This window comes from Aspergillus neoniger (assembly GCF_003184625.1).
Source record: "Aspergillus neoniger CBS 115656 unplaced genomic scaffold BO87scaffold_1, whole genome shotgun sequence".
In the NCBI taxonomy this organism is placed as follows: Eukaryota; Fungi; Ascomycota; class Eurotiomycetes; order Eurotiales; family Aspergillaceae; genus Aspergillus; species Aspergillus neoniger.
Window position 1 is genome coordinate 71,879 of NW_020291129.1, and position 22,122 is coordinate 94,000.

Sequence of the window (22,122 nt, forward strand, 5' to 3'; positions counted from 1 at the left end):
CTCCTTGCTTACTATTTGGCTTATCATTTCCCTGTGAAGAAGATGAATTGATAGTGTGGAAATTGGATGGAAGTTTCCGTACACAGCCTTCTGCTTGTTGTGTGGTTGCGGGGGAGGGGCTTAGCGTCGCGCAGAAAAGCAGTAAGGCTTAGACTGAGCCAGGCTGTTGGCGTGGGCACAGCCACCATCGGGCACAATGCTGTACTACTACTAAGGTTTGACAGGCTGGGAACGGCACACGGACCAAAAGATTTAGTAGTTAATTAGTTAGTATAATCAATTAGTTGAATTAGATTTGAAGTATGTATTATCTTTGTTACTACGTAGTCTGGACCTCATGTGAAGGCCTATTTGTATATAGTAGGCGCGACGATGTCAGACACCGCATCAACGCTATTTAGACAGATTAATCGGATGTATTTACACGTGGCCTGCCACTTTGTGGGTATTGTCGCAGACACTCACCCCACCTGAGTGGTATATGTACTTCGCGAGGCTCCTGTCCAGTGTTTGCCACTCTTGTCGGTGCTGAAGTTAGCACCGGTCGAGCCGAGTAAAAGGCTATTGTCCTCCGGGAGGGCCAGCGTGTCAAAGACACCATCTTCAGTCATCAGGAGTTCAATCAAGGCCAGCGCCTGATCGATACCCATGCCATGTCCAATCAGCTGGAGACAATCTAATACCCAGTGGCGTAATGGGTGATTTAGCCCTCGCGTTGCGGCTGCCATGGACAGCGGCCAGAGGAGCACCAGACCGCGAACAAAGCCTTGTTGTGAGGGTATCTCATAGCGGGAACTCATCTCCGCTTGTCCAGTGGCGAGCTTAATGACACTATCGGTAAAGTAATAAGGCACACTGGCGCAGATATCGCTGGCGAGCTGTCGGGCAGTGTTGCGGATCTGAGAGGTATGCGTGACAAGATCGGCAGGGAGGGGTGAGCCGGAGTTCAACTCCCGGATACATGTCAGAATGAGATCGCTGGTAATGATCCGTGCGACCCGGTATTGGTTCCACGAGTTGCAGATCCAAAAATCAGTATACACATGATAGACGTTGTTATAAGGCTTGGGACCCCAATTAAGAGTAGGCCAGGGATCTTCGATAGTGGCATAGGGGAAGTTCCCTGGCAAGGACGTGAGCCATGACATTAACTCAGCCTCGATGGCGTATGCAGATTCAAGCATCTTCTTCCGGTCGGTTAAAATCTTTTCCTTGATGTCAGCTCGCAGGTTTGCTAGCCGGCCCATTATGTTAATCAAGCGGTCACCATAGGCCACTGTATGCGGCCGAAGAAACATGGCAACTTTGACACAGTGAAGAACTGAGTCGGGCACACGCGCCTCCCTTTGGAGACAGCCTATGATCTTTTACACATTGTAAGTTAGTCAAACGCTCGATTTAGGGGCGAAGTAGACTTTTAGCACGTACGATTTGATATCGCAGCTGCAAAAAGAGCTGCAGCCCATCTGGGTCCTGGAGCTGCTCCACACCTCGCAGCTCTAGCAGCGCTACAGCGCCACGTATGTGATTTGTCCAACTGTCAATAAAGCGCGAACCTCTACTGGTAATCACCTGGAAGACATTAGAATCAGGACTTGAATCAAGCAAGGTCGACTTACCTCGAAGATAGCCAACATAAGCACTGCGGCAAGCGTTGCATTGTTCTTAGCTTGTTGTTGATCTGCAACAGCCATGGTGAGGAGCTGTAAAGCATTTCCATACTCCTTCTCTGCGGCTAATTTCATCGGTTCAGATTTCCTGATACGCGAGATCATTGCTATGCCAACAGAAGCCAAGCTGGTCATCAGGGCGTCATGGCTAGTTGCCGATGCCCTGCGCAAGATATCGGGATTTGCTTCAATCTTTGACCAGAACGATCCGATCCAAGCATTCTGCCGAAGGAAATAGGAAATAGCTTCATTTTTGGTCGGTTGATACGATGGCTGCAACACTAGGGGCTGTTGTATGGCGTGCTGCTCGACAAATTGTGGGGATAGACACACAGGACCGTCGAACTCAGGCGGTTCCAGATCGCCGGTCGATAGAGATGGATTACTGCCTGCTGGGGAACACACTGGGTCTGGACTAGGACTAGCAGCTACCATGCCACTGCCACTGGGGGAAGCAGCAGCAGCAGCTGGGGCACTACAGGTACTAGTACTACCAGGGTCGGTCTTTCTAGAAGACTTGGCTCTGCGGGCCTTTGTCCCGGTCCGCGCTTTCCGGATAACTTGCTGGCTTTCATCCCGAAACATCAAGGATAGTTGGTCGCGGTATCCGGGACAGACCCGGTTGCCCTTGGCACATTGTGAACAGGTAGGACGGGCTTGGTCGCACCGGATTTTGCGAGACCGGCATTCGCCGCAGCCCTTGCTTGGTTTGCCGCAGAAAACCATGTCTAATACTAGACAGGGGCGGGGCGTCGCACGGAATGCAATGTGGCGCTGTGGACTAATCAAACTAGAATCCAGCATGAGTATACATTCTGACCTGACCAGATTTGGAGGATAGCGGGGGCCAGTTTGACGTGCAGCTGAATCGGGTAACCAGTGCGAAGCTCAGGGGATGGGGGAGGCCAGGGTTCCAACCTTTGTACAGCAGACACTTGTAGTAGTGTCACGGCAAATACAAAACTATCTGATGATCTTCATGTCTGGGAATTTCCGACGAGGAGCGCGGAATATGAATGAAGTGAGGACTTCGGAGAACGTTTGAGGCTGGTCGCTGCTGGCCGAGATGCCTGAGGCGCAGCGATCCCCACGTCCACGTGCATCTTACCCTTAACCCGATCGAGTATCCCTTGCGATGGTCGCGTTGCTTAGCACTTGACTTTAACTCCTTTAAAATCATCGTCATTGGGTGGGCTTACTATCCCATGCTTTATACAGATTTTAATTCATCCTTCTATTGGAACCTGTGGCTTACTCCTACGTCACTCAGACGGTGCTTATCTTTCAGCTAAAATGGTACTAAATTGACTAGGCCTCTTGGGAATTCGTTAAGCATGCAGTCATCATATAAACAAACATGTGGTGTATATACAGTATAGGCTTTTCACATCACTACTACTAGTGATAGGTGATCTCCGACCATCAGGAATCAGAGAGCTGGTACTCTTTTGGAACCACAGGCCACTCGTCCACACCGTCCAACAACGCCAACGCCATGCCACCACTCAGATGCACCTGAATATGGCAATGGAGCAGCCATGCACCGGGATTTACAACATGGTACCTGATCGCCAGCCACGTGTCTTCGGTCGCCGCAGCCGGAGTGATGAAGGTATCCCGAATCTGAGGAGTCTTAAGGTTGAAATTCTCCGGGATATATTGCATCGCTTCAGCCACAGATGAGTAATTCCACGCGCCGTTGCCTTGACCGATCACATAGAATTTGTTGCTATGCTTGTGAATCGGGTGAGGAGGCTGGATCTGACCGTTCACATGGAAGATCAAGTCGACCCAGGTTCCATTTAGCGTCTTGACCGTGAGATCAGGCTTAGCGGTAGATGGATAAAAGAGCAAAGGCGATGCGGCTTCCAGAGAAAGTGGGAAACTAGAGTTGCCCTCAGTCCACCGGTAGGAAGCATTGTAGTGGCCGATCCTGAGGATATGGGTCGCGGCGACCTCTGAAGATGGTGTCTCTGCAGGGAATGGCATGATCGTAGTCTCGTTCAACAGAGTGTATTTGGAAGACACAGGCGATCCGTGGATATCGATTGAAGGCACCGAAGAGCCCTTCTGAGACTTGATTGCTGTGTTGTATGTGAGGACCGCAGTCGCGTTGATGACTTGATTGATACCGGAATTCGCCGCGCGAACAGTATAGTTACCGGCAGGCTTGTCCAATTTGACAAGAACGGAGTAGCGGTTTCCGTTGGCTATAGTAACTGCATCCACCAACGTAGGCTCGATGTACCGTCCGTCAATAGCATAGACGTACATCGGGTGCTCATCAATGGAAAAGGTCAACATCGACACCCCAGCCGCGCTGATCAAGTCATAACTGGCATATCTGACAGACGGGTCTACCAGAAGACGCTCGGTACCACCATTGCCAGGACGGCAGCCATAAAACATAGAAGGCGGCATAGCGCTGTAGTTGTGAGTATATGTGCCTTGAGCGGACACTAGCGTTGGTGGAATGCATCTAGATAAACCTGTTAGATACCGGTTACACATCAGGTGTGTTACACATACCCCGTGTCAGTTAGGCTTAGGTTACCAATGAGTTGCTTCTGTTCAGCGCTGGCCAGCTCATTGAAGGCTTGCTGACCCGGACAATTGATCGATCCTTTGCCGTTGATAAGGACCGCATTGATACATATGGCGTCTAGTCCCGTCGCTTCCTCCGCACTCCACAATTCTTCCGAGGTCAAGAATCGCCAGTCGGACAGCATTATAGGTTTACTCCTCCGCTCAGCTGCTTGCATGGCTTGGAGCTCGCTTGTGCTGTTCGTGATTAGATGGAATGGTTTCTCCACTGATTCATCCGGGAGAATGTAAATCGCGCCATAGAGGCCGTCACAAATTTGACCTCTGGTGTGGGCATGGTAGAAATAACTTCCATAATTCGTCGCTCGCCATTTGTAGAGGAAACTGTCACCAGGCGCGATAGGTCTTTGCGATAAACCGGGGACGCCATCGGACCAAGGAGTGTCAAGCTGCTCGATACCTTGAAGGGGTTAGTCTTGGTTATTGCACATAATAAAGCAAAACCTACCATGGAAATGCACTGTGGTATTTGTAGGAAGATGGTTAGTAACTAGGAACTCGACATTATCCCCTTGCCGCAACTGCAGTGCCGGTCCGGGAAATTGGCCGTTCATGAGGATCATCTTGCGAGGGATGCCTGCCGGCGCCCAGTCCTCCCATGTCAAGCTGACATTGAAGCGCACCGTGTTACCGGTGGCACGCACGTGGAGATTGCTGCCATTGGCCCACGAGAGCAGAGAGAAGACTGATGCCAATAAGGCCAGTCCGAATTTGAAGGAATACATTCCAAGCAACAGAGGCGAGATTAGAAGTTATGGCAGCCGCAGCCAGACAAGCCAACACCGAAGGGAGAGCCAAGTGGCTTACCTACCCTGCCTTATATGTTCCATTGCACCGAAAGGGGCATGGAAGAAGCAAATTAGTTTACTGCTTTCGAGGCCTAATTGCCTTGCCTTGTTTCTCACTTCGTGTTCGTGCACGGGTCTGTGGCTTTTTAGCATATGCTGGCGAAAAGTTCCGACAAATTGGAACGCCTGCAATTGTTGCTTTCATGACTCAATAAGCTCACATAGCTGGCGGGCTGAGGGAAAACCTTCGATGAAGCTGATCTGGGCTACTCCATATAAAGAGGAATGCACCGGTCTCATTGGGTGATCTTAGTTCTATGGGGCTTGGGCGTCGAGTAATTGGCCATCCTGGACCAAAACTGCTGCTCAGACCCACTGAGTTATTGCAATGATCGTCGCCGATGGTGGACTGGCCCCTCGCAGGAGCCGTATTGTGTAGAACTGTGGATAGAACTATCCACGAAGGGGCTGTTCAAGACTGAGCTATCGGGCCGCTATCCGAGTTCCAGAACCCGGGATTTGATCGGGCATGTTTATGATCCATGCGGGAAAGACTGGTTGATCTGCTGTCTTAGCAAGACTCGCTCAAAAACCGAGAATTTTCCGGTGTGCTTCTCTTCACATAGCTACCTGCAGAACAGGCCAGCATGGAAACCATCATAAAATCGGCATCGCCGTAGCCAGTCACCTAAGAGCATCTGTCATCTGACAGCTGTGAGTTGGCAAGCTGATGAGTGAAAGTGAAAACTCTCATAAATCTCATCCTGACAGGCATTTGCGCTATGATTAGCGAAAGGAAGCAGACGTGGAAAGCAAACATCCCGAAGAGGAAAGCTTATCGGATTTTTCAGGCAACCCGCGGAAGTGTCAGCTGTGCATTGGCATCATCAACACTATTGGACATCATGCATACATTCCCGATAGCCGAGCAGAATTGGCAATAACAGCCGGGGGTTCTGAGCCACCGCCAACTCTCCCTCTTAGGCTACACATACACATACACAACAGCAAACGCCCACACGCCATCCCCATCTTACTGCGCAATAAATCCCCTAAAATCGTTAGCACCAAATCATCCAGCAAAAGCCTCCAAGAAAAGAACGACCTACCCATCCACCACCAACGCAGACCCATACATATAGCTACTCATCGGCGACAACATGAACGTAATCGTGTCCGCAATTTCCTCTGCATCCGCCAATCTCCCCACGGGGACTCTCGCCACTTCCTTTCGCATCACTTCATCGGGCATCTGATCGATCATCGGTGTCTGAACATAACCAGGACAGATAGCATTGATCCTGACCCCCAGAGGCGCGTAGACAATAGCATCAGCTTTGGTCATGCCAACCACACCATGTTTCGCAGCCGTATAAGAAACGATGGGTATATTGACCGGCGTCGCGACAAGACCATATGCAGATGCCACATTGACAATGACACCTCGTGATGAACGGGGACTGCACATAGCACACATTAGCACTGACCTAATCCCATCACCATCATACCCACGCCAAAGGAAAATAAAAACCTCACCTATCACCCCTCTTCTCCTGCCCCATGATCACCTTAATCTCCTCCCGACTCGACATCCACTCCCCATGCAAATTGACCCCCAACGTCTTCCCTCAATCCTTAATATCATGATCCTCGGAATACGCCATCGACCCAGCAATCCCAGCACTATTGACCGCATAATCGATCCTCTCGAATTGCTTCACCGTCTCTGATACAGCCTCATGAATAGAGACCGGATCAGTCACGTCAATGCACAGCGGCAGCGCTCTCACTCCACTGAAGCGGGCCTCAATGTCCTGGGCGATTTCCTGTGTCGCGGCGAAGTTAACATCGGCGATGGCGAGCTGGCGGACGCCGTGTCGGGCGAGGGCATAGGCGGTGGCTTTTCCGATGCCTGTGTGGTGTATTAGTTTAATGTGATTTGCTGCAGTGGGGTGAATAGGTGATAGTATAGACCTGATGCGGCACCGGTGATGAATGCGACTCCTTCGAGCATCATTGTTGAGATTGAGATAGTATTTCTGGTTTGAAGTGGGATGAATGGAAGTATATTTGAGTGATAAACTGATCTCAAATTATTCAAAGATGAAGTGGTAATGCTAGACGGCCTGCAAAAGAAGCCTTCAGTTTGATCTGGGGGTGTGACAAGCCATCCCGTGTGACAATCGTCAGGATCTCTATCATTCGCTGTCTGTCTACGTAGGTTACAGGGATAGAACCGGTACTGGGGCTATAGTTTCAGCCTGATAAGATTGATGTGCTGAATGGTAGCGGCAATACTCAAGTAACCATTGGACAAGCAGTTTACTTCTCTAGGGAATCAAGTCAAACCAGCAAGATTTACAGAATGTCATTCCCAAAGTGGCAGATATAGCCGGAGGGTATGTAGCCAATCCTTTATCAGATCAAAGGTCACGGTCCAGAGCCAGAGCGGGTGTAATATTCTCATTAGCATTCCGATTAGCTGATATCTATCTAGCAAAAATGAAGCCACGAGAGTCCCACGTAAGCGAGAGCACCCAGCCAGTTGAGCTTCTACCGAAGACGAACCACAAGAAAAAAACAGCAGGTAAGAGAGACCCAATCCAGAGATCCAGCTTTCCATGCTGCTCCAATGTTTATGAAGTCTGTCTCAAAGGTGAAACCTAAGTGAGTGTGAAAATAGCAAAGCGACTAGCCCTCGGCATCTCCAAAAGACAATAACAACGCAGTGTATTATCCCGAAAAGGTCGCCAAAGTCTCACCGTCCTCGCATCATGTGTTGACCGGTGCTACTGACAATGAACACGGTATTGGCATTTGGGACCAAACGCTGGGCCTCATTCACTTGGCGTTTCGCTTTCGGGACGAACTCAGGTGCATCTCCACGAAGAGTAGAGCTGGGGTAGTAGTTTCTGGTGTTCCCGCTCGCTCCTGCTTTGAGGCCTTGGAATCTTTCACCTTCTCCAGAGATTCCGGGCTGCACTGATCCCACAATCAGGGGCCCAGTAGCAGGCAAAGCGTAGGGTGCGTAGTGCATTGGCGCCATGGTGTACATTGGTGACATAGCACGAGTTTCAGGGCTGAGTGGAGGTCCATTAGGAGCTAGACCAGGTGCCTCATACATCTTGAAAGAGCGCTTGTTAGAAGCTTTCTCTACATGATTATTCGAGTTCGAGAATACTCACCGGCTGAGGGCCTGGAAAACGGAACTGTTCCATTTGCATTCTGTTCCAATTCTCCACTTCCTTCTGCTGGTGATCCAACCGCATGGCGAGATGGTTTGCCTGAGGCAGATTAGGGCAGAAAGTATTATGCACAGGTGCACTTGCAACGGCAGGGAGCTCAGGACCAAAGGTGTTCCGACGCATAGTCGACGGATCACAATACAGACTTGGCTGGCAGGGCTCCTCCTGTTGTCTGCGGTTTCCTCGTCTTCTATTGGTGTGATTTGCCATGATGGCTTCGATAAGACCCTGGTATCAAGAGAGAGTCAGCATCTCAAGCATGTGTAACTCATCATCAAGGCGCTCAACAGAAGGATAAGTGGGCACTGAAGCTGTTCTGCGAATCTCAGGCTCCAGCTCAAGTCTCAGGGGAAAGATCATAGTGTAAGTGATAATGAGCAGACGTGTATATCGTGAAGATGCAGTACAATGGAAGGAACGAAAGATGGTAGAGGTCGAGACAGTCGACCCGATACTGTTAAGGGAGCTGAACAAACTCACCTAGTAGTTTACTTGACCCTACCAGCGTCAACTCAGACTCGGGGGTGTACGTAGGGAAGGAACCTGGCCGGGGTGTCGATGTAACAAAGGAGAGTGCGATGCTTTGTTGCGGTAGAGAAAGAAGCGAAAGAGAAAGAGCTTGTCTGCACCAGATGAGTGTGGCGAGTCACTCTCATTCATTCGCTTGCTCATTCACCATGCCAACATCGCGCCTGAGGCGCCTACTTCTCGCTTGTGTTGGTCGCGCCCCTGTGAAATTCTTCTTCAGATCGCACACTGCCTTGGTTTCTACATCTCCGTCTACTACGCCTCAGCCTGGCCGGCAGGCGCCGGTCAGGCTGAGTGGTCATGCACAAGATCATCATATCGCGTCAGGTATGTTCCTTATCGACATCTTCAAGTACGTCAGCTCACATTCCTAGTTCTTAGTGTTTTCAGTGGAATTACCGTTCGTTCAAACACCACTTCTGTCATGTTATCTGAGCTCGGATAATGAACAGTAGTAGAGAGGACACGAACCAGAACTAGGATCAGGTTCTTAAGAGGACATGAGAAAGCTACGAATGAATACCAAGGCCACAGCAGTTGGGTTGTCAAATCTTTGACATAGTTCCATTCTTTCCCTTTCATGATCTTCTTTCTTCTCTGCCCGCCTCAGCAAGGTGTGGGGCGGCAACGAAACAGAATAAGGAAAAGAGGGACAAGGGAAGGAACAGAACCACATATTGTTGGTAAGTCTGACTGGAAATATCCTTCACTTATGCTCAATTGGCTCACACACTGATTAGCAGAAGGCAAAATCTAACCTATGACTCCTCCATCATAGCTCGAAGCTTGGTCTCGATCGACTTCCTTTCTATCATCTTCTGGTTGAGGAACTTAGAAGTGTCTTCAACGACCTCTCCCAACCGCTGGTAGCCGACGAGCAGTCTCTGAGCTTCAAGAGCCATCTATCTACATTATCAGTCATCTGTACAAGATCTGGACAGTGTTGAAGGACTTACCTCAAGGTACTGGTCTCTTTGTGCACTTGTGTTCGCTTCTCGGACTTTTCTGCAGACGGAATCACTGAGTGCATCGAAGTGTGCGCAGGTCCAGGCCGAACCGTTGGCGGATGGTTCGGTCTGCACTCCTGCATCACTAGTTGCGTTGCTCTTTGGTCTGCGAGGTTCTGTAGGGCGAGACAGAGGAAGTGGAGGCATGGTCAGGGTTTCGTGATTCCCAGCCATGGCATTCATACTGTGCGTGGCAAACGATGTTGGCGGAGCATGGCGGTTCGGTGATTCCGGAGTGGCGGGCTTGAACGGTGTCGACACTGCCTGCTGAAGATATGCAGGAGTGTCTTGGCTTGGGCTAAGGTCGATGTGGTTCCTTCCAAGTTGCTGCAACAATGAGGGAGTAGGCACAACCATCGGCGTTGATATAGCCCCAAGCGAAGTCGTTGGGTTGCGTGCGTTCTTCCCAAACTTCCTGCTCTTGAAAGCCGTCTTGCCGGCACCGCTACTGCTGCTTCGCGAGTTCAATTTGGTAGCTCGGCCCACACGACTCTTCTCTGCGCCACGAGTCTTCTGCAAGATACTACGGAGGCTAAAGGCCTTCCGAGCAGTTGCATTTGAGACGGGCGGGATGATCTCATCGAAGGTAGTATGAGGTCCGTGGCTATCGATTTCGGCTGGAAGACCTCGCAGTGGCTGGCGAGAGACTGATCGTGGTGGAAACCTATCGTGAGCTGTGGCGCCCTCCGTGACCTCTGGCATTGAGGTATTGCGAGATATAGGGGCACGGAAAGGGCTTACAGGCTCCGACAAAGTGATGGTCAAGTCTCCTGCTCTCATTAGTGTGGTCGTTTGGTTGCGTGTACCAGCGCCGGAAGAAGACGGTCTCTCGATGTATTGTTGGCGTGGCGTGAGTGGTGGCTCATCGCCCGCACATGCATCTTCGGAAAAGAGCTCTGTCTGGTTTTCGGGCGCTGGCTTTGGTTTGTTGTGTCGTGCCTGGCCCCCAACCCCGCTTCTTGTAGCATTTCTGGGGGGGATGGGGGGTCGGTCGACATCTTTGGTGATTGGGAGGTGGGGGGTTGGCGAGGAGTCGGAAGAGTATTCGTCGTCTTCGCTGCTTGTTTGCTCGGTTGACACTGGCCTGTCAACATACCGAAGTTTCGCGGGGTCCGACCATTGGGTAACGGCATAGTTCGGGTTACTTTTGCCTGTTCCCATAATGATCTCGTCGGCCGCAGATGCGATTTTCAGAGTTGGGCCATGTGGCAGACGAGTTACTCGCTGCGTGAGAGGAGTGCGGTTTTCGCGCTGGTCGTCATCCCAGCCTGGTGTATTGCGAGCTCTTTCGATTAGAGGTTGGTAGTGAGGCATGCAAGACACCTCTGCTACCTGAGCATCTCCAGCAAGTTCCTCGGCTAATGCCTGGCGCCTGTCTACAGCAGTGGGGATAGCACTACGCGGCTCATAGCTTGCACGCGTCCCTTGTGGCGAATACGACTCGAGTCCTGCGCCAACTTTCTGAGTGTATCTGCTGGGGATATGAAGTGGGTGGACTGGGTGGGAATGCAAGGCGGTATATTTGTTTACCCCTGCGTCCCGCCAGAAAGTGGAATCATCTTTTTGTGGGTTAGCATGAGTGTTGCACGATCCGACAGCATGTACCTACTAGGGTTATACGGCGATGGATAAGCGATCGTCTGAGCCGGGTTGATATCCCGGGTGTATGGGTAACCACTCCGTGTGGCTCCTAGAAAGTAATTAGCACAGAGCAGTATGAATGTGAAACACCTTTGTGCTAGGACAGCTCGGTCATTGATGCGAAGAAACATAAGCTCAGGCACGAATATACCAGGCTCACAACCACCGACGCCATGTCCCATCGTAAGTGCTTCCCACAGAAGACACCATATCCAACTTTTGACAACACAAAATCCAAAGACAATTCTTACCTCTGATATCCCGACGATTATCCTCACGCCCCGTGGCCCTGGTGTTCTCTGCAGGAGAGATCACTTCCTCAAGGGGATATCTGGAAGAAACGTTCTTCGTGTTGGAAGACATTGTGGGGGTATGAGATGTTAAGTGTATCAGGCACAGATGAAGATTGGAAGTGAGACGAGAAGAGATATGTAGTTCGAAACACTTTACTGTGTCTGTAGCAGAAGACCCTCGAAGGATGTGACGATATGAGAGAGATGTAGTTTTAAAACACGTAACTCTGTGTCTGTAGGAGAGAGAACTGATGGCCTCAACAAGGTTATCGCAACTGTTCTTCGGAATCAGAACGAGAGGGGAAGAAATAACAAGCACGTATGATGTTGGTGTTCTTCAGAAGAGATGCAGAGAGAAGTATGTAGTATGAGACACGTTACTCTGTGTCCGTAGAAGAGGAAGCTGAAGGCCTCGACAAGAGTATCCTGACTGTCTTGAATACGCGGATGAGAGGGGGGAAAGCAAGTAAGCTGCTGTTGTTCTTGAGAGAGGAAAAAAAATACAAGAGACGGATGTAGTCTCAGAACACGTAACTCTGTGTCTGTGTAGAAGAAAGCTGGGGGTCTCAGTGAGAGTATCTCTGCTGGCTTGAAGATGAGAACAAGAGGGACAGAAGAAAGAAGCAACTATGACGGTGTTGTTGCTTGAGAGAAGATGTAGACAAGATGTGTTGTAGATGACAGATGGAGGCAAGAACAGCAGAGGATGGACGCGACCTTCAGCATGTTCTATAGAACACAACAAGTGTAGTGAGGGAATTAGTGTGTTAGAATCTCAAGGAAACAGAACACGACGCGAGAAATGAGAAGAGAAGACTAGATGCTAGATAATCTTGATCATCCAAAGCAAGCAAGCACACAGGAGATCTAAATGAACGCGCTTTTCAACAAGTACAGAGAAGCCTGAAGCTGCAAGACGAAGCAGAAGATGCTATTGAAGATGCCTGAGAAACGAAAGTAGACGGAGCGGAAGAGAATGTGGGAGAAGCGAGTGTTGGCCGGGCAAGGGGAATCAGTCAAAAAGACATCTCCTGCTCAGTTTGGTCAAGGAGCAAACGAAAGCTGTGCTCCCTGCAAAAAGACAAGATGGGAGAGCGTAAGATTGACGGCAAGAAACAAGCATCAAGAGGGCTGTCCGCAGCATTCACCGGGAGGGTATGGTGTGCTGCCGTAATGGTCTCTGATACCAGGCGACTAGGCCCAGACTGGCTACCAGGTTGCATGTATATGCTCCTGGCAGGCTATCAAGGACAGAAAGACCCACAAGGTAGAGAGATCTCAGACTGCACTTGCTTCCACTCATATACTCAGTGGTCATGGACAGTACTTCTTTGACTAACCATGGGAGTCGGAACTTGACAGCATCCGTTCTGCAAAACGGAGATGTCTGGACGTCCTAGGTTAGCCAATTCGATATCTGTTTGCCTTTGGCGTCATTCCCAATGACCGGGCCACAATGGCAGGGAACCTGCACGAGAGCTAAGCCAATCCCTTATCTTGACATCGAAGACTGGCCGATCATTCTATGTCATAGGCTGCCAAGCTTGTTGCTTTTCAGAATACTTCCAGACAAGATGAGTTTGACTGACGATAGCTTCCGTCTCAGGGTTCGGTAGTACCAAGTCTCGATGCGTCTGCTTTGTTGCGCTTTGACTAGGCTTTGAATGAATCGGCTTTGGTATGCCACTTCTTGCAGCAGTCACTCCACGGATTCCACACTCCTCTGCGTCGTGGGCGCTATCATAAGCTGGAGGATATAAGGTGCATGGCAACCATTGGCACAGTGCTGGCAATATCCAGACCATGGTTGGACAATGGAGGTCTATACGTGGCCCTTGCCGTCTGATGCATTGAGTCCTTAGGGCTCCATGCATGGGGCATAATCCAAGCAGACACATTAGGTGCTTGTCGTCGCTGGGGTTGCTCCTTCTCAGGCCTGAAATTCTCTCTTGGGCTTAGGACACAAGTCTCTCCATTAGGGCTATTAGAGACAACATCGATCTGGGGATATTGTCTGTCCAACTTAGAAGCATCGAATCTCAAAACCCAACATGAGTGCATATGCAGCCAACCTATTATCATGGTTAGTGATCATCCTATTTTGGCAGAACAAGGGCTAAAGCTATCCAGCAAAGACCTACTCAGCAGACATCCTTCCGCACAAAGCTCCCTTGTCTGTATTCCTGCGTGAAGACGCGTCACCAGCACAGAGATATGCTGTTCCCGTCCAGTTCAAAGAGAACCAGAACAACATGCCCTAACAAAAGCTTTGATACTCGAACAACGGAATAAAGACATGGAGGGTGACTGTGGCTCTTGTCCAGTCACCCTCCATGGCTCTGAGAAGAGGCGAGAAAGAGAGGATGAGGATTCTCAAGTGTTTTTTGTTGTGCAAGGTAGGTAAACTTGTCCTTCACTTTTGTGAAGATACGGCAACTTAGGCGAGGCGATTCCCGAATAGGAAGCTTTGCAGTGACGGGAGGCGCGCCTGGGGAATGGTTCGCACAGAGATAATTTGGGGTGTGATTTGGATTTATCTACTGGTTAATGGGCTTGTCAGTGTAATTGCTGTTCACCTGTCAGGTTTGATGTAGTGAACCAGCGATCCGTGTCATTAATCTTGATGTGCAGGACGAACATGCATCTACTGTCATGCTTCGTGAATTAGTTGAGATAACGTCTCTGCTCTTTACAGTCAACTTATGATATGATCTTATTTGAGAGGGTCTTCAATGACTAAGTACACAATGAGTGGCCTCCGGACTCCAGATTAGACATCGACCACCAACTCTCTAAGTAGATTCGATATCCTCCACATTAGTATGATGACCGCGCTTTCGTTTCCCCGCCGCCTGCGTACTATCGCTCGTCCACTCGCTAATCTCCCACTCGAAACTCGTAGACTGATCATCACTAACCCCTACGCCACGCCTAGTCTTCATCATCCTCCCCAGTCGGCTGCCCTCCACCATCTCTTCGAACCACGGGATCCCGCCCAGTGTGCCATGTCTGTAACTCCGTGAGACCGCCGACCCAGGTGGGATGACCACATCTGACGAGCGGGTGTCTTGTTGCGCAGTAGCCGGACTAACAACAACCTTTTCCTTTCCCTTCACAGGCTCCACTTCTTCCTCTTCTGTTTCCCTCTCTTCATCAGACGAATGGGGAGGCGATTCCGGAGGCAACAGCTCCAAGTCCTCTAACATGCGCTGGCCATCGCCAAACAAACTTCCTATCGACACAGACATGTAGTCCGCTTCTTCACGCGGATCCTCGCTCCAGAATGTGAGTGGCGTGCCGCAGTAGCCGCAGAAGACCCGCTGGGTGTGTGGCGCATGGTGCGGGGAGAAGATGCGACGGATGGTGCTGTGTGTTTCATCGGGGAAGTAGGATTGAGTATGAGATTGGTACCAGGTTAGAGGGACTCGAAGCCAGGCTGTCAGCGGAGCTGCGTGCAATCTTCCTGTCCATTTTGTGGTTAGTATTATTGTAAGTATATCTTAGGCGGAGTGTGACGTACGATTGTCACGGCCGGTGTCCAAGTAAACGTGGGCATGGTCAGTTATGTCGTCGGGCAGTCGGATCTGATATTGATTTCTCCCACATTGACAGGAGCCGCGGAGATGCTCGTGACTAGTCATGTTGTGGCGTTTATCTCCGATCGGGGTATCTAAGTAGTAGTGAAACAGCGCTAGTGTGAAGTCATAGATCGAGTCGATCAATTGGAAGAACGAAGACCGAGAGGACGCGACCTCAGAGTAGGCTTCTAGGCCTAATTGTATCTCTAGAATTGGTGGAGGCAGAATGGAGACAATATAATGGGGAGGTGCAGGAGAAGAAGGTATCTGAAGGAATCTAGAAGCAACCTGAACGATCGATGACGTTACGCGGGTGAGGCCGCGATCCAGGGACTGGCCAGTTGGCGGTAATCTTGGATCCTTTAATGGTACACTCCGCTCCAAGTCGATCGCGGTTCCCATTAATGGACCTCCGCTCCATTGGTCCAGAAACCCAGCAAGTTCGTTCCCCCCTAATGAGCTGGAGTCTGCAATGACACTCTAGTCTTGTCTCCTTTCGCTTTACATATCTCATCATAATCTTCGTTCATTATCTCCCACTCAGTCTCTCACTTTCATATCTGTATTGTTGTTGTTTCTCTGTTTTCTCTGCTCTTCTCTTCCCCGCAGAACTACCCTGTTTGGTTGTCACATGAAAATCCCACCCCAGCAAGAAGCACATGATACTCGCTGTATGAACGACAACAATCGCATTCTCTCGTCCACTCCTATATACTCCCAGAAGAACCACGATGCCATCTGCACGACCTCCTGCCTCCCTGGCTTCCAGCTCTTCAGAACCATCCTACTCTCCCCTGCCCGGCGGCGCAACCACTCATTCCGACGATCGCGACGACCGTTCCCCATCCACCACACCCACCGGCAACTCCTCCAAGCCCGCCTCGGCCTCTTCAGCGGCCAACGCACAAGACAAGGACAAGCCGCGGCTCACCGAGCAGGAAAAGAAGAATAACCACATTGCTTCGGAGCAGAAACGCCGCGCCGCGATCCGGGAGGGCTTCGATCGATTGACCGAGCTGGTGCCTGGCTTGGAGGGCCAGGGTCGCAGTGAGAGCATCGTGCTTCGCAAGACGGTGGACTTTATCCAGCTTCAGCTGCAGGAACGACAGGAATTGATTGCGGAGATTGAGCGTCGCGGAGGGCGCATTGATGATTCGTTTCGCAACTGATGCTGCCGAGGTCCGAGCGGCATGCTGTTGTTGATGATGATGACTATGACTTGCTTTTGAGGTGGATGAGACTATGCAACATGCGTCACGCGACTCTTAAATGATATTTGGAAAGGAAAAAGTCCGGCGCTGGGTCTTGACCGGTTGGTTGGTAGTGGTGATATTGTGCAATTGCAATGGGCGATGGTTGTGGTAATTTCTTTTTGGCCTCTACGGAGGCTTCTCGGCCTAGGGTCTTGAGGCGGGATGGCGTTGTATTTGGTATATATGGATGAGAAGGTCCTGATTGTTACTGTTGAGATTGTTGCACTGCTGCATATATACATTGGCGGCATTATGAGTTCAGTTATTTATTTAGCAGATACTACATGTTGAAGCCAGACTGGAAATGGTAATTACTGTCATGCAGCTTTCCATATGGAGTAGACAGTAATCGAAACCATATGCAGGGAGACAATCTGTACCACACCAACTCTCCTGAAGCGTTAAGCTTAACCTTAATCCCAATACTTAGCATACTACAAACCGAGCAACAAGCATGCAGCATGGACCACCATCACATGCACGCCCAACTCGTATCACTATCTCGTATCTATCTACTATCTGCATTATCACAACTGCCGAGTCTCACCGCCCGTCTATCAAATTCAACACCACCACCATACCCCCATCACGACCCATACTATACTACCCAACACCTCACCCAAAACACCTTTCCCACCACCAACCAACCTCCCACCCAACCCAAAAGGGGACATCTCCAAAATGTCCGACAGCAAACAATCCCTCCTCTCCCAAACGGAGCCCGAATCCGACGACCCCCCACCAGCCTACACCACCAGCAACACCAGCACCACCAGCACCACCAACCAACCGAACCACCAAAAACGCGCCTCCCTCCTCCCACGCCCACCCCCGCTCTCCCTCCCAATCCTAACCCACCTACGCTCAAAGCGCTTCATCCTCGCCTCATCCTCCCCTCGCCGCCGACAAATCCTCTCTCTCCTCTCCCTCCCCAACATGGAAATAATCCCCTCCAACACACCCGAAGACCTACCCAAGACGCTCCCCCCCTTCGAATACGTCCTCCAAACCGCCACGCAGAAGGCACAAGCCGTGTACGCGCAGGAAATCGACTCGCCGAAAGGCGACCCATTCATTCTAGCAGCGGACACCGTCATCGTGGACACTTCCACGGGGAGTATATTAGAGAAGCCGCGGAGCGAGGCGCATCACATCGCGATGTTGAAGGGGTTGAGGGATGCGGGGGAACATAAGGTGTATACGGCGCTTGTGGCTATGACGCCGTTGGCGAGTGCGAGGGTTCCCGGGTATGCGTTGGAGAGTTGTCTGGAGGAGACGAAGGTGTGGTTTGATCAGGGGGTTAGTGATGAGGTTATTTTGGCGTATGTGAGGACGAGAGAGGGCGCGGATAAGGCGGGTGGGTATGGGATTCAGGGGCTGGGGAGTATTCTTGTGGAGAGGATTGAGGGCGGGTTTGATAATGTGGTGGGGTTGCCGTTGAAGAAGGCGCTTTGGTTGATGGAGAAGGTGGTGGTTAGGGCGGATGATGAGGATTTGTTGGATGGGGAGGGGGGGAGTGATGAGGAGGGTGAGGGGGAGGGGGAGGAGTAATTGAGTAGTATGAGTTTAATGTGGAGTAGTAGTTTGGTTTTGAGGGATTGATGGAAGGGGGACGGGTATCTATGTATATAGTGATGATGATAGAAAAAGTAAAGGTATATTTCAAAGTACATCTTTTATAGCTCGATGAGCCAAAATATAGGAATCAGAACATGTACACAGAGGCAGAGAGCGGCACATACGCCCAAAACAAACCACAAGCAGTAATAAAACTAAAACCATGTCACAAAACAACACACATCCCTAGGAGTCTATGCGTTCCACACCCGGCGGAGAGCCTCCGTCACACCAACGTCGTTCGTCTCGAACTCGTACAGACCGACAGCCGTGCTGAGGGTGAACGCGCGGAGCAGCCAGATCATGAAGGTGTGGGTCTTGGGGACACGGCGAGTAGGGAAGTAGTCGGTGATGGAGGCGCTGTTATTTATTAGCCTCTAGTCTTAGATTCCACACGCGCGCGGGGGGGCTTAATAAAGGCAAAGAGAGGGAGGAAAGACGTACTGGAAACCGATGTGAGAGTGAACCACGATAGCGGAGCAGAGGACGGCGTCCATGACGGGGCTCATGGAACCAGCAGCAAAGGGAGCAATGCAGAGAGGGACGAGACCGGCAGAGACGATTCTATTATCGTTAGTTTTCCAATTCCCTGTTTATCGATCCTTCGACCCATCCATATATATCCGATGGATATCAAGATAGAGGGTTAACGCACCTCTCAAAAGTCCAGTGGTAGCTACCCTCGGTAGGGTGAGACTTGGGGATGGGAGCGGGGTCGTTCACTGCGTCGAGCTGTCAGAGCATATTCCAAACATTATATGCATATCGGCCCTTCAAGTTCAATCATGGCTGGCCGAGCAACATCGATATCCCGAATATCGAATTCCCGTAGACAAAAAACAAAACCAATAACCGAGCAACCGGAGAAATCACGTACTCGTTCCCTGAATAGTCTCTGCAACCACCAACTCATTAGCATAACCCTTCCCAAGTATCCATTCCCATCCAATTCATATATCAAGAAACTCACGAGGCAAAGGAGGCAAGATCTGTTTCTTAGCGGAAGCATGGAAAGCCACGACCTGCGCGACATTCTTAGTCGCGAAGGGAGCGCGGAACGCCGACCGGAGGAGGGGAGAAGACTGGCGCGCGATGGAGGCCATTTTGCAGGATGTGCTTTTGCTGTAGGGAGTGGAGTGGAGGAGGTGGGAGGTGTGGTGACCGCGATGCTCAGCGCTAGATAGACACAAGCACAGCAAGTGACAGATGCAAAGGTGAACTGAAGTTGAGAATGGAACCTCGGGAGTCCGATCGGGAATACGGTCATCATATTGTCGTGCCTCTGATTGGTGGAGGGTGCTCCGCCCAGCCGAAAATGGCCGATGTGCCGGCAAAGGTATCTATCATCATTCTACCACAGTATGGCAGTGCGAAGGGGATGTGTAGGGCTTACGACCGAATTATGATCTTTGATGCTGTGGGAATTACTTTCTCTACTTGGATTTGTTGTCTAAGGTCTCGTTGTGCTGGACGATTCGATAGGAAACTCATGGGGTTCATGCCTAAGGCATTACTCCCGTACCCGATTGCCGACAGTCACACGCAAGGAGAGATGATATGGATGGCAGATGCTGGACCCGTGGTACCTGCATCATCGAAAACAACTATTAACTATAAAGCAGCTACATCTTTGAAGATAACAAGTAAATTCCGAACTGTACTCTATACCCAACCATCGTCTACCTCTAATGAGCCAGTTATCACATCATCCATATACACATTGCATACGAAGCCATCCCGATTGCACCGGGTCTTTGGATATTATAAACAAACACAATGAAGAAGAAAACACAAACCTTTTGTCATGAACGGTATCTAGCAACCACTTTTACTCGCGGCAGATCATGTGGTCACGAGCCGGACCAGTACCGATCCACTTGACGGGAACACCGCCCAACCCGCGCTCAATGTACTCGATATACGCGCGAGCATTGGCAGGCAGGTCCTCGTACTTCTTCACACCCATGGTGTTGCTCTTCCAGCCGGGGAGGGTGACATACTCGACCTGGACCTTCTCCAGGACTTCCGGATCGGCGGGCATCGTGTTCTCCGTACGGGTGCCGTCGGGCAGAATGTACGCGACACCGACCTTGATTTCGTCAAAGTCATCGAGCACGTCCAGCTTGGTCAGATTGAGAGCGGTGTAGTGGTTGATAGCGTGGGAGTAGCGGCACAGGACCATGTCGAACCAACCGCAACGACGTCTACGGCCGGTGGTGACACCGAACTCCTTACCCACGCCCTGCAGCTTGTCGCCGAACTCGTTCAGCTGCTCACTGGGGAAAGGTCCCGAGCCGACACGGGTGGTGTAGGCCTTGACAACACCGATGATGGAGCTGATGCTGGTGGGGTTGAGAGAGAGGGCCTGGACGGCACCGCCCAGACCGGTGGACGAGGAGGTCACGAAGGGGTAAGTGCCGTGGTCCAGGTCCAGCATGAGAGCGTTGGCGCCCTCAACGAGGGTGTTGGGGGCGTCCTTGTACTTCTGGAGGAAGGCCAATTGATCGACGATGTAAGGGCCCAAGCGTTGACGGTAATCCTGGTTTTGTTAGATGCTCCTGGAAAGGTGCTTCCGAGACCAACAATACATGGCGAGGGAAAGGTCATCCTACCTTGAAACGAGCAAGTTCCTCCTCAACGTTGTATTCCAGCTCACCAAATCTAGCGCGGTAGCCGGCGTCCAAAGAGCGCAGCTTACGCTCGAAGAGAGCCTCGTCGAGAATCTCACCAACACGGATACCGCGACGGGCGGCCTTGTCACTGTAGCAGGGACCGATACCCTTGCCGGTAGTACCGACCTTGCGACCGCCCAGCTTGGCCTCTTCCAGGCCGTCTACGACGGAGTGAAGGTCCAAGCAAACGTGCGCACGGTCGGAGATGAAGATGCGCTTTCCAGCGCCCTCCAGACCCTTGTCCTCCAGAGAAGCCAACTCCTTGAAGAAACTAGGGACGTGCACCACGGTACCGGCGCCAATCAGGTTGACACAGGCGGGGGAGACGAGACCGGAGGGAAGGATGTGGAAGTCGTAGGTCTTGTCACCGTGGACGATAGTGTGACCGGCATCTATCCATTCCATTAAACAATATTCTCCGAAGAGAGAGAAGGAAAGACTTACTGTGGCCGCCAGCGGCACGGCAGCAGAGCGTAGCCTCCTGCGCAAGCATATCGGTAATCTTTCCCTTTCCTGTAATCGCAATAAATCAGCCATGCCCCAGTTATTTTATTCCAATCAATCGATCAATCAATCGATTGAAATCGACCTGTGAACTGCTGGGTAAATAAGATGACAACCCACCTTCATCACCCCACTGACTACCCAGAACAATTGTGACACCCATGATTATTGAATTGAATGTAAAGCCACGAAATATATCTCAATTAAGCAGCTCAATTGCGAATTTACCCAGCGGTAGATGTGTGTGTGGTGTGCGTGCGAAGCAAGAAGACAAAAAATAGTCACTCAAGATCGAACGGCAACGCGGGGCACTGAATGCGGGATGAAATGAGTCACTGATCTCAAAAGAGCAGCAGCAACAATCTCTAATAGAGTGAAGTAAGAGAGGATAAGATAGAAGAGTAAAGATCAATTAAAGCACACTGAGACAAATCTTGGAAGATAATCTGCAGTGACTGGAGCAGCAACGTAGGTTCCGTAGAAAAACCTCGCGACCGTCAAAATCCAAAAGCCGAAAAAAGAACCAGCGGAGGGGAACTGGCTGCGGAGGCAAAGAATGATATATGGGCGGGCGGACAGTCAAGTTCAGCCAGCGGCGGGGGCCGGGACGAACTCGGTGAGACAAGAGAGGCAGAGCCACAGTTTACTATACAGAGTAACTAAACGATAGCCATGAGTGATTCCTGCTACTAATCCATTCCTTTTACTTACTTGCTTACCAT

At 50.7% G+C, this 22,122-nt stretch overlaps 10 protein-coding genes across 10 annotated transcripts; 2 read left to right on the forward strand and 8 right to left on the reverse strand.

Moving 5' to 3' along the window:
• Positions 1-311: 311 nt before the first annotated feature.
• Positions 312-2,682, reverse strand: BO87DRAFT_347438 (Zn(II)2Cys6 transcription factor). The gene is made up of 4 exons (XM_025620935.1): positions 2,589-2,682; positions 1,620-2,460; positions 1,429-1,572; positions 312-1,364 (listed from the first exon to the last, which is right to left on the reverse strand). Exons 2-4 carry the CDS (start codon positions 2,394-2,396, stop codon positions 462-464), a joined length of 1,824 nt encoding a protein of 607 aa, XP_025484963.1. The 5' UTR covers positions 2,397-2,460; positions 2,589-2,682; the 3' UTR covers positions 312-461.
• Positions 2,683-3,092: 410 nt separating this feature from the next.
• On the reverse strand, positions 3,093-4,999 carry BO87DRAFT_295862 (laccase TilA; the record flags this gene model as incomplete). The annotated part of the gene is made up of 3 exons (XM_025618965.1): positions 3,093-4,149; positions 4,200-4,674; positions 4,723-4,999. 3 exons carry the CDS (start codon positions 4,997-4,999, stop codon positions 3,093-3,095), a joined length of 1,809 nt encoding a protein of 602 aa, XP_025484964.1.
• A 1,168-nt stretch (positions 5,000-6,167) lies between these two features.
• On the reverse strand, positions 6,168-7,079 carry BO87DRAFT_392205 (SDR family NAD(P)-dependent oxidoreductase; the record flags this gene model as incomplete). The annotated part of the gene is made up of 4 exons (XM_025624993.1): positions 6,168-6,522; positions 6,599-6,689; positions 6,747-6,974; positions 7,037-7,079. The coding sequence occupies 4 exons, from the start codon at positions 7,077-7,079 to the stop codon at positions 6,168-6,170; spliced, it is 717 nt and encodes a 238-aa protein (XP_025484965.1).
• A 695-nt stretch (positions 7,080-7,774) lies between these two features.
• On the reverse strand, positions 7,775-8,891 carry BO87DRAFT_484 (uncharacterized protein). The gene is made up of 3 exons (XM_025629316.1): positions 8,788-8,891; positions 8,248-8,535; positions 7,775-8,186 (listed from the first exon to the last, which is right to left on the reverse strand). Exons 2-3 carry the CDS (start codon positions 8,515-8,517, stop codon positions 7,821-7,823), a joined length of 636 nt encoding a protein of 211 aa, XP_025484966.1. The 5' UTR covers positions 8,518-8,535; positions 8,788-8,891; the 3' UTR covers positions 7,775-7,820.
• Positions 8,892-9,518: 627 nt separating this feature from the next.
• On the reverse strand, positions 9,519-11,846 carry BO87DRAFT_454349 (uncharacterized protein; the record flags this gene model as incomplete). The annotated part of the gene is made up of 4 exons (XM_025628551.1): positions 9,519-9,737; positions 9,792-11,401; positions 11,452-11,532; positions 11,735-11,846. The coding sequence occupies 4 exons, from the start codon at positions 11,844-11,846 to the stop codon at positions 9,594-9,596; spliced, it is 1,947 nt and encodes a 648-aa protein (XP_025484967.1). The 3' UTR covers positions 9,519-9,593.
• Positions 11,847-14,568: 2,722 nt separating this feature from the next.
• BO87DRAFT_323121 (uncharacterized protein) lies at positions 14,569-15,656 on the reverse strand (the record flags this gene model as incomplete). The annotated part of the gene is made up of 2 exons (XM_025620016.1): positions 15,297-15,656; positions 14,569-15,239 (listed from the first exon to the last, which is right to left on the reverse strand). Exons 1-2 carry the CDS (start codon positions 15,415-15,417, stop codon positions 14,569-14,571), a joined length of 792 nt encoding a protein of 263 aa, XP_025484968.1. The 5' UTR covers positions 15,418-15,656.
• Positions 15,657-15,753: 97 nt separating this feature from the next.
• On the forward strand, positions 15,754-16,924 carry BO87DRAFT_371683 (uncharacterized protein). The gene has a single exon (XM_025622087.1). It carries the CDS (start codon positions 16,086-16,088, stop codon positions 16,521-16,523), a length of 438 nt encoding a protein of 145 aa, XP_025484969.1. The 5' UTR covers positions 15,754-16,085; the 3' UTR covers positions 16,524-16,924.
• A 213-nt stretch (positions 16,925-17,137) lies between these two features.
• Positions 17,138-18,158, forward strand: BO87DRAFT_454352 (nucleotide diphosphatase; the record flags this gene model as incomplete). Its single annotated transcript, XM_025628552.1, has 1 exon — positions 17,138-18,158. The coding sequence occupies exon 1, from the start codon at positions 17,289-17,291 to the stop codon at positions 18,156-18,158; it is 870 nt and encodes a 289-aa protein (XP_025484970.1). The 5' UTR covers positions 17,138-17,288.
• Positions 18,159-18,250: 92 nt separating this feature from the next.
• Positions 18,251-19,604, reverse strand: BO87DRAFT_371685 (CybS family protein). The gene is made up of 5 exons (XM_025622088.1): positions 19,195-19,604; positions 19,102-19,119; positions 18,880-18,946; positions 18,669-18,788; positions 18,251-18,584 (listed from the first exon to the last, which is right to left on the reverse strand). Exons 1-5 carry the CDS (start codon positions 19,325-19,327, stop codon positions 18,419-18,421), a joined length of 504 nt encoding a protein of 167 aa, XP_025484971.1. The 5' UTR covers positions 19,328-19,604; the 3' UTR covers positions 18,251-18,418.
• A 246-nt stretch (positions 19,605-19,850) lies between these two features.
• Positions 19,851-21,955, reverse strand: adB (adenylosuccinate synthase ADE12). The gene is made up of 4 exons (XM_025622089.1): positions 21,521-21,955; positions 21,341-21,409; positions 20,837-21,288; positions 19,851-20,763 (listed from the first exon to the last, which is right to left on the reverse strand). Exons 1-4 carry the CDS (start codon positions 21,561-21,563, stop codon positions 20,053-20,055), a joined length of 1,275 nt encoding a protein of 424 aa, XP_025484972.1. The 5' UTR covers positions 21,564-21,955; the 3' UTR covers positions 19,851-20,052.
• Positions 21,956-22,122: the final 167 nt, after the last annotated feature.